We start from the raw sequence: 10,572 nt of genomic DNA on the forward strand, positions 1-10,572 counted from the left end.
CTGGTCACTGCCGTCTTCCTGGATGTGGACCCCGAGACGGGCCACATCAATGGCTAGAGACATTGTCAGACATGGCCCAGTCGTGCCCTCAATGGCGCTCGTGCATCCAAGCTATTGCCTTCAATGCATATCTCTTTTTCCACCCCCACCACTCGACAGCCCACTGACAGTGCTGGATTTATGCACCAACTTATCAGCTTCCGCCTGCAATGCGCAGCTACCTACCCCTCCCTCCAAATGATCGGTGAACGAAACTGCGGCAGCTACAACCACTGTACGACGAGTACGCGGTTATTACAAATGACAATGATGATGATATCACTAATAAATTGGCGGCTGGTTACCTACTCCTGACTCCGTATCAATAATCCCACGCGCGTTTGGCGTACAGCACCTGAATCGTGGTTTTCATCTAGCCGTATCCACCACCAATAGCGCAAAGCATCCGTCGGCATTATACCCAATTGCCTAAATCCCATTTCCCGAATATTTCTGGATTCCGACCTGTGAATTGAATTGAGGATGAAGGTTAACTGCTATACTGTGTCGACATTTTGTCCTCCGTCCAGGTTAGCTGTAATCCGAGGTTAACAGGCCTACCCGAACTTCTCTGAAACCATGGTTCGAACCAAAGAAACTTCTAGATGAAATGTTAGCAGTTGACGGTATTTATTCGGTACCTTCAAATCTCTTCAGATTAGCAGTTCTGCTAAAAAACCTTAAGCGCACTCAGGCTTCATCAATTTGGTCAAGGAATTCAAGTTTTTAATGACTGCAATGGCTCAGCGTGATCTCTCCGTGAACACGGTGGGAAGTCTTGTGCAGAAGCTGGTTTCTTCACGCGTTTTCTTCTGTATTTGATTTGGAAATATTTTGAAGGAGCACATGCGAAATAACAATGCTGTCTTTTTCCGCGCAAACTCATAAAGTGTTTGCCATCTTTGCGATAGGCGTCTCGCTGGTCAGCGCCAAAGAATTTGTTGCAGCTAGTGGGATTGCACACGTCGTATTGGGTGCAGGGCAAGGTCATCTTTTCACCTTGATGGCACTGGGCACCGTGATCAGATGGTACCATAAGGTGGCCAGTACTTCGGAGTTTTGGCACAAATTTAGCGGTTTCATACGATTTTTTAAGTGCGTGTAACACGCTCTACCGGGGAACGATAGACCAGGTGAACTACGGACAGGCCATCAGGCTGGCAGTCGCGGTACCGTCATCATGACGAAGTACTTGGGTTCGTGAATAGCTTCGTACGTGAACATCCTGGGTGTCAGGTGGGGTTGTCAGATAAGAAAAAAATGTTCGGTTGTAGCACCCTTTCGGTGCTTAACTGCCATGCCACCCGAAGGAAGCACGACGGCGGGAATACTGTCAGGTTGCTCAAGCCTAGACAAGAGAACTCGAGAGGCAGAGGTTGGGTTCTAGCCACGGAACTTCATCTGAGTGGTTGTGGTAGTCTTACAAGCGATGAATTAGTCTAACGGTCACTGAGAGAAAATCTTGAAACATTTTTACGCAGTTATCCTTCTATTCAAGCAACCGAACTGAGACGTCTTCAGCCGTTCGACAATCGTTGTCTCAGAACCATAGCTTGTGTGAGTTGGTGTCGGCGTACCCATAACGAAGCAATTAGAAGGAATTGTCAAAAAGGTCTGCTAAAGGGCGCTAGGGTGTAAGACAGACTGTGACCCAAAATAGTACGCAGTTAAGAATGGATACACTATGTGAATACCGTATTGAGACGACACTCTCGTTTGCGAAGAGAGTGCTGTTTTCCTTGCTCAGCTCAGAGAGGTGTCCAACCCATGACCTGGCAGAGGAGTATGAAGGAGACCACTAAACGCTTGGGTGCTGTCGGTGCCACTCGCCTTCCAGGATGGGGACCGCGTGATCCTCACTGTGCCTAGTTGGAGACACTACAAGATATGGCTACCAACCGATGTCAGGGGCGTTCTTGTTGTCAGTTCCTATCCAGATTGCCTGAGTGAATGTCCACTCCTAATTGAGAGAACTTGTAATGGAAATCTGTTCATAGCCGGCTTCATCCCTTATTCGCGCCTTCATTGAGTCACTTGTGATCATTCGTGGTCTTGGTGGAAACACCAGTAAAATATTTCGATGGTTGATCGATACCGAACTAAGCTGTTCTCCGTAAGACGTTAATATCCCCGGCCTCACGAATAAATCCAAATCAAACCCATAGGTTGACGTTCTCATCACCAAGCAATTTTCATTGTATTGCAGCCCCAATCTCGCGGCGAATGACGCACATTGATAGTGGCCACAACCTTGTGGTTTTCTCCACTACTAATTCCGCGTAAGTAGTTAAACGGCTAGCCTAATTAGCTATCGACCCAACGGCGTATCGGACGGCCAAAATAAAATTTTCGAGTATAATTGATCAGCTGATCGTAAAATCAATAACTCATGACCTTTAACTAGCAGTTCACTTGGCCGATCCAACATGGGCCCACTTGTCGAGGCCAATGCCAAAGCTACTCAGGGTTCAAATGATTGCCTATGGGTTGCGATATTCTTTTGTCCTCATTGAGTGCATGTGTTCGGTTCAAATGGGTTTGAATCGGGAAGAGGATAGGCCAGTTGGTTAGTTCACTCGGATTTATTTCTCGCAGTCTATCTACTGCACTCGCGGGTCACTCAGTCAATTTATGGTGACAGTGACAGAAACTCGATGATCAACTAAAGTACAGCGTGCACTTTCAACAGCGCTCTCCCAAAGGTAGTGAGCGAAATCTCCTGGTCTGATTTGAGTCAAGAGATGTGTGATGGATCAAAGAGAGAGCTTCCCAATAAAAACGATCCACTCACTCGGGTGGAGAGCTAGTTACGGGTGCGCCAACATTTTCCGGTTGCTTGCATGCCTAGATGATGGATGTACGAGTGATCGGGAGTGCCACATACGTGAAGCAAGATAGCTTAATCCTGTACGGCAACACTGGTTATGTTGCGTAAGACTCTACTATATGAAAGTGACAGCTGTTTATCAGCGTCAGCTGTTTACGGATTACTCAAATTTATCATCGCCATGTGACACAAACACCTTCAAGTATACATGGAGTGAAGAGCACTGCACCACTTCTCATAGAGGCACACTTCCCCAGGTGTGATAAGACTCTATATATGAAAGTGACAGCTGTTTATCAGCGTCAGCTGTTTACGGATTACTCAAATTTATCATCGCCATGTGACACAAACACCTTCAAGTATACATGGAGTGAAGAGCACTGCACCACTTCTCATAGAGGCACACTTCCCCAGGTGTGAAATAACCGGCTCCGGTTCAGTACGGTTTATCGTGTACCAAGGGTGCAGTTGTTTGAGCTGCTACAGTCTCGGAAATGGGAGAGCGAGGGCGATACAGCCAAACATCTGAGGCAATGACTTGTTCACTTGGTGTGGGACCAGAGCGGCTATGAACTGAAGGTGATAGGTTTGATGCAGGTGCACCACTGAGATCGATTTTCAAGGTGCCATCACCCATTAGTGAGTTGAACCTCGGTATCCCCACCCAAGGGGGGCGCACTGCTTTCTCAACCCGACTAGATTTACCGGTTACTGTTTTCATGTCTCGTTACCAGATAATAGAATGTCTACCTCTCGGTCACTTTCAGCCAATACAGGACTGAACGAAATGAGCCCTGCGGGGTAGACGGTCCTGTCACACCTAAATAATCTTTCAGCTGTAGCACCTTTTCGGTGCCTAACTGCCATGCCACCCGAAGGAAGCACGAGGGTTGGTATACTGCCAGGTCGCCCAAGCCTAAACAGGGGAAGTCGAGAGGCACAGGTCGGGTTCGAACCACAGACTTTCCGGTCAGTAAATTCGCGATCTAACCACTTGGTCCATTCTGCCCCCTGGTCCTCTTACATGCGTAGTACACGTTCCAACCAGTGTAAACTATGGAGCGTAAGTAATTCATCTATCGTGGAAGAGTACTTCCTTCCTTAGACTATCTGGAAAGGAAGCGTAATGTCAGTGGAATGGAGCTCCTCGATGGTTTTCACAGTCTTCGAAACGGGCGAAGACCATCGTGGCATCCGCCTGGTATCCGACCTTTCTAATTTGCTTTTGGGCATCATTTAGTGCAGGTTACTCGAGTATCGGGAGGGAGAGAGTTGTGAGAATTGAACTAGGTTTCTCCCTAGCCAAGGATGCATCGACCATATATTTAACTCAGGACAGCATCGCCCCTTCAAACGTCCCACTTTGGTCGCTTTTCTGAGTTTGATTGCTGCCTTTGCCTTTGTCGACCGCCAGAAACTGTGGCGATATCTGGTGATCCAGGGTGTCTTTCAAAATTTATATCCCTTATTTGAACACTGCACGCGAACTCCTGCGGACGGGGGTACATGTATGGCAAGGCTTCGCGTGAGCCCACCACGTCCAGTAGTTTAGGAGAGGGCTACCCTCTCTCCTTTCTTGCCGATACACTGCTTGAATTTCTTCCGCCTGCCTCTGAAACCTCGGGAGTTGAAATAACCCCGGGACGTTCGACCGCACACACATTGAGTATGCGGACAAGATGACTCTACTTGGTTCAGATCCTTCAAAAATACGAACCGTCTTAAATAATCTAAATAATTCTGCAGCACAGTTTTATATGCGTTCACACCTTCAAAACGTTAAGTACTGTCATAAGACGAGCCAACTGACGTGAAAGATAAATTTGTTTACCTTGGAAGTTGTGTAAATTCTGATGAACTGGCTGGAGGCGATATTACTTATACAATTGGGAAAACCAGAGCAGCTTTTGCCAACCTACAACACCTATGATGCCGAAGGGACGTCAGTTTGTTGTCAAGTTTAGAGTTTACACTGAGGTGGTGCAATCCGTACTGCCTTATGGATCAGAGACGTGGCCTCCACTCGCAAGGAACATACGGAAGAGGTCGGCGTTTGACCATCGGTGTCTCCAAAACATCGATCGGATCTGGTGAAAATATTGGATCAGAAATCTTGGTATATGCCAGATGATTTTCGGAAGAAGAAACTCTCCCGCGATGGATGAATTCCTTATGGTCTATAATTTGCGCTGGTTGGGACGTGTACTACGCATGTAAGAGGACCGTCTGCCTCACAGGGCTCAGTTCGCCCAGTCCTGTATTGGCTGAAACTGAACGAGAGGTAGACATTCTATTATCTTGTAACGAAACATAAAAATAGTAACCGATAAATCTAGTCAGGTTGAGAAACTGACGCCCCCACCCTGGATGGGAACGCCGAGACTCAACTCACCAATGGCTAATGACACTTTGAAAAACGGTTCAGTCGGGCAATCAGTGGCGCTCCTGTATCAAACCTATCGCCTTCAGTTCATAGCCGCTCAGGTTCCACACCAAGTGAACAAGCGATTGCCTCAGATGTTTGGCTGTATCGCCCCCCCATTTTCGAGGCTGTATCACCTCGGACAAGGGTGCCTTTGGTACACGGTTTATAGATAAAATTGAAGTTTAAATTGAAGTTGAACTGGGAAAAAAGCATCATCGGTATGATTCGTACCAGATGATTCTAACCAAATTTGTCTGCCCCTGTAGCCCATGTGCGTTGGAGCTGTAGCGAGAGATTCGTAGGTTTAGGGTTTAAATCTTGTGTCCCTCCAAGGAAAGTGTGTTCCCATGTGAAATGCTCTTTTGACCAGTCCCGAATTCGCGCGACTTCCAGAGGAAGGTCGCTTGCATATTGTTTTATTTTTTAGCCAGTCAATCAGCCTCACACAACCTTAGTTCATTGCAGTACCTAGCAACACAGTTATGTCGATAAGCCAAATAGTTAGTTAAAATAACCGGTTAAGCACGAGGACATCCACATGAGTTGACCCGCATCTTACTCAACCCACGGTTGTCTTGCTCGATCGCACAGCCCGCATCGTTCAAAAGCGGCTCGGTTTAGGTGTCCACACATCGTTAAATGATAACCCAGAGTGTGCGTTTCGGCAGCGTGCTACTTATGAGTGAGGATTCGGACAGTGAGAGCATACTGACTGAGGAATATGCTTCGAAATTCGAGGAAATTATAGTACCTGATGGTAAGTTTTGGTCCTTAAATGTGGCTTGTCTTGTTTGAAAAACTTTTCTTGAATCACGTGATTGATTGTCGACTCTGATTAGCAGTGGGCAGACATTATAAAGATCTGAGAAGGTCGATTGTAGGCCGTCAAAGCTGGGAGAATAATGTCTTCGTCTCCTGATTGTACTCGGATGGAGGCGAGGGTAGAACATGTTCCACTGGGCTGTAGTACCCAGTTTTCCTGTCAGTTCCTGGTTTTGGTACTCTTGAGGTCCACTGGAGTTGAATCGCGGTTTTTGGCTTACTTTGACTCCTCTCTTGAGGTAGCGTACAGTTGCTGGATCGGAGAGTTCAGTGAACCGAATGCGGCCTGCCAAAAGTGACTTTAGAATCAACCACACGGGTTAGCAGGCTTGTGCCTGAATACCTGTTTGGCAAATGACTGTTAAGTGATGTTCAGTGTCACCTGTGGTATAGCTTTTTCGAACAAGTAGGACGTTTTAGCTGAACGCCAAGGAAAAACCGTGCATGCGGTCTCACGTGTTTTGAGGAACCCTTTCATAATCAGTGGGTGTTCCTGGTCTGTCAGCTAAATGCAGAGGTGTGTATGAACCAGTATCGTTTGCTAGTTACACTCCATAGAATTCCTTCAGCCGTATACGGCCGATTGGTGCTCTTCCACTCAGCAGCGCTAATTTTATTTCTTCCGATTGTTTGGACCCACCGTGGGTGAAGAACGGTCGCGTAGCAATGATTTGCGTCTCTATTTCTGAAGCAGTATGTGAGAACCGAATCTAGACTGGGAGCACCATGGAAGGAGACGAAACTGGGTCATCCGAACGATAGCCCACAGTATTATCTACTCGGTCGCCCAGGAAAAGGTTGACTTCCCCTTTTATACCCATGTGCTGAAGCAGGATATGTCACCAGAAAGATGAGCGCAGCATGACAGCTGTCTAAATAAGAAGGTATAACAAACCGAACAGGTAGAAATCTCATGAGGGCCCCCTGTAATCAAATAATTTGATGCCTTTTTCCCGCTTTTTGGCACAATCATGACCACTTCCGCAAGATATCTCCCTGAAACACGTAACGGAAATCTCCTAAGAATTCAATAAAGAATCAGAGCACTGAATCCCCAGTGAACTTCGTAGACGTATGCAAATAATCATCGGTGAAAGAACTGGTAGGATCGTAATACACTACTCACAAGGTTGCTGAAATTCTTTGACAGTTCCCGACCGGTTTCGATCCTCTTCAGGTGGGCGAATTCCCCTAGTTTCTGTCAACCTTATGTTCTACGTGAACCAAAATTACACGAAATTAGCTGAATATGTTCACTTACAAACAAGTTTGGTCTTGGGGGAGACTCACCTTGAGCCCAGCTGAATCTCTCGTTTATGATGGGTTTCAGGTGAGTCTCCTGAACAACCAAATTTGTTTGTAAATGAGTGTTTCGCTAACTGGTAGGATCATTTTCTCGATCGCAGTAGATCCATTTCGGTAGAACGCGTATTAGTCGGGTGTACGAAGCAGCTTCGCCCTAAAATATAAAGTGCCGTATTGTTTCCTGAAAGCGGCTAGAGTACCAGTTTCTTCAGAATCGTTTGTTATTTGGGCGATCGTTAGCCGTCTACAGTGCCTCGCCGCCTTGACTGGTGGCGAGACTGTTGCAAGTCCGTTGCCACTCCCCGTGAAAGGAGCAACGGCCACGTGATCAACAACCAAAAAACAGGATACTGCTTTTTCATTGATGATGGTATTTCTGGTTCACCTGTAACACCCGTTTGGCACCTACCTGCTATGCAAATCTAAGGAAAGGGTGATTTATTGTCAAATTCTGAACAATAAAAGTCAGATTACTGAGAGTGGGTTTGGACTACGGTCCGTCCCGTCAGTAATTTGGCGCTTGAATCACTAATCTACATTAATACTGTGATATACTTTTAAAATAGGCGGGTAGTCATGTACCGCTTAAAGGGCGTGACCTTCCACGCTATAAGGCTACTGGTTTACTATCCGTTACACGAACAAAGATGCCGTTCACATTCTTACACACCGAGGATGTCCGAATTTTATCTGATGTTTTTTGGCATCAATTTATCCAAGAATGCAGCGCTTATAACAGAAACTTACAGCCACTATTGTCGTGTTTATTCGCGGTCCACAATTTGCGAAAACTTTTTACAGCTTATTTATGACGAACGTGGAAAACCAACGCAGCAGAATGAAACAAGTGATTGATGTGAGTTCTTGTTGTTGCCATTGTAGGAGATGAGCGAGTGGAAACTGGGTTTTGGTGAAGTGGCTACCTCTTCACACTAGCTAGTGGTTTCAGCCTTAGATACCTCAAAATGCTAAAGCACTTCCCACGTAACTCTTCAATCAGTGTGCAAAAGCTACTTTAGATGGAACACTGTTTCGGTGCCTAGTTAAAATGCCACCCGCATGAGGGTTGAAATACTGCCAGGCTGCCCACTCCTAGACAGATACGGTCGAGATGGTCGGATTGGGTTCGAACCAGGAACCTTCTGTTCGCACCTTAACTACTGAGCTATTTCGAGTCCCGTCTGGGCGGTAAGTTTTATTTACCGTCCCACTGAAATCAGTCACAAAGTAAGTAACATGAGGCCAGGTCCTACAAATGTTGTATCATTGAGCTACGCAAAGTAAGGTCGTTTGTAAGCACCTGTCATGCTTCCGAGTGATGGTAAAAAGGGGAAAGTTTCGGTTTCTCGTTTTCGCGCAAGCCCCAAGTCTCATTCGAACAGTTCTCATCCTGTTTTGGTGTGGATATTCTGGTTGGGAGAAGCACCATACCCAAGTTTTGCTCTTATTAAAACTAGTCAGCAGTGCCTGTTCTTGGCCTTATCCGGATGAGAACTCCAGACGTCTAACATGCAACAAGAGCGTATTACCGCGACTCCACGCTGGATACACCTGAATGGTCACATTGAAACGGGTCGACTTGTTTACGCTTGTGCTATTTGACCGTATCTATAACTGTCCGTTGACGTTATCACACAGTCGACAGACTCGGTGGAGAAGGATAGCTGTATCGTGTGGCACAGACGCGAGGAGAAATCTCGTTCGGTGAGCTGCTGAGAATGAGACTGTACAAAAATCCAGTCGACAGATTTATGTTTGCTTACACAGCGGGAAGTTCAGATCAGATGACTTGGTAGGCACAGTGCCCGTGATGATAAGTACCTACTTGTGGAAGGAAGAAGGCCTTCGCTGCGGAGTTATTTAGTGGAAAATGCCAGCTGAACAGTTACAGATTATTGGACAGGGGGGCAAAACTCTCATACGCATCTTGTTCACAAAACTGAATATTCATCTTCTCCTTAAACGCGTCTTCCTGAACTTTCCCGGTTATTCATTGACTGTTACTCAGTCGCAAGCAAATACTACGGAGACACAAAGCGGATTTACGAGAAAAAAATACTACTCGCATGCTCCCCATTAGTAGTATCACCGTTACACTTGTAGCATCGGGGTTTCATATCCAGGGCTTATTGGTTTGCTAAGGCAGTTTTGGAATGATGTACCGATCTCAAGGTGTTTCTCATTTTCAGTGATAACCTAGTCATCACTCTTGCACGGGCTTTTCCGCTTATTAAGATGCGTATATATCGAGAGCTTCCACAACGAGTTGTGTAAAATCCACCGAAAGACGTAACTTGCGGGTAATAAACGTCTGTTAGCCGGATTAATTTTGGTTCCTCAAGGATTTGCACCACCGAACAGTTTAGCACAGTCAAAACTGAGGTGGGCATTTGCATCCATTCGTCCTACTTCTCCGTACATCGGCCCAAAATGAAGGGTTGCTTTAAGGTATCCAGCAGTTAGATGATCGCTTACTTGTAGTGAGTACGTAACTGGGGTTTTTGTTGGACTGTTAGTAGTTCGGATGCATTCATTAGTAACTGATCAGGTGGGCACTGATCTTCTCGCTGGGCGTTTCCATTTACTCGCATATGTTCTGTTACCATTCAAGGAGACATCATCAGTGCGCTGGTGGGCGGCTAGTTCCTCTCTTCGTGCTTGTGTTCATATAGTTTGCGGACAGCATCTTTAAACTGCAACCTGACAGTCATTCCAATCTGTGTCTTACTGGTCCAGATCAGAATCAGTAGCCAATAAGGTTCTAGCATAAAGCTGCTCTTCGTAAACTATGTAAACGCAAGCATGAAGAATGGAACCACCCACTCAACAGCGCACTGATGATGTCTCCTGGAATGATGACGAAACGTCTGCAAGTCAATTGTCAAGCTCGGCAAACAGATCAATAGCCACTTGATCAACTGCCAATAACTCGGGTCTTTCTGACCCAGAAAACCATGCCTCGTAAGGAGAGTGACCCTCTATGTCACAACTAGCATCCTGAAAATTTAAGGCGGATTTCTGGATGGTAAACCCCGAAGCCAGTAGTGTTTGATAATTATCAATTTCTGCAACTGGTCCAAAATATATATCCTGACGTAGGGGACGTATGCGGTGGAAACACAAGTTAGTAACTGGAAAAATTTCCCCCCTTATA

General features: G+C 46.1%; 2 protein-coding genes across 2 annotated transcripts in view; one reads left to right on the top strand and one right to left on the bottom strand.

The window, feature by feature from the left end:
• T265_10325 (hypothetical protein) overlaps positions 1-455 on the bottom strand; it is a gene marked incomplete at both ends in the record, with an annotated part of 8,046 nt that extends 7,591 nt beyond the window's left edge. Inside the window, one exon of the mRNA XM_009176661.1 lies at positions 349-455. Coding sequence (XP_009174925.1) covers positions 349-455 — 107 coding nt within the window. The remainder of the gene's footprint in view (positions 1-348) is intronic.
• T265_10324 (hypothetical protein) overlaps positions 1-5,746 on the top strand; it is a gene marked incomplete at both ends in the record, with an annotated part of 15,110 nt that extends 9,364 nt beyond the window's left edge. Inside the window, one exon of the mRNA XM_009176660.1 lies at positions 5,719-5,746. Within this exon, the coding sequence (XP_009174924.1) occupies positions 5,719-5,746 (28 nt within the window). The remainder of the gene's footprint in view (positions 1-5,718) is intronic.
• Positions 5,747-10,572: the final 4,826 nt, after the last annotated feature.

The sequence above is a fragment of the Opisthorchis viverrini genome (genome assembly GCF_000715545.1).
Source record: "Opisthorchis viverrini unplaced genomic scaffold opera_v5_362, whole genome shotgun sequence".
Lineage (NCBI taxonomy): Eukaryota > Metazoa > Platyhelminthes > Trematoda > Opisthorchiida > Opisthorchiidae > Opisthorchis > Opisthorchis viverrini.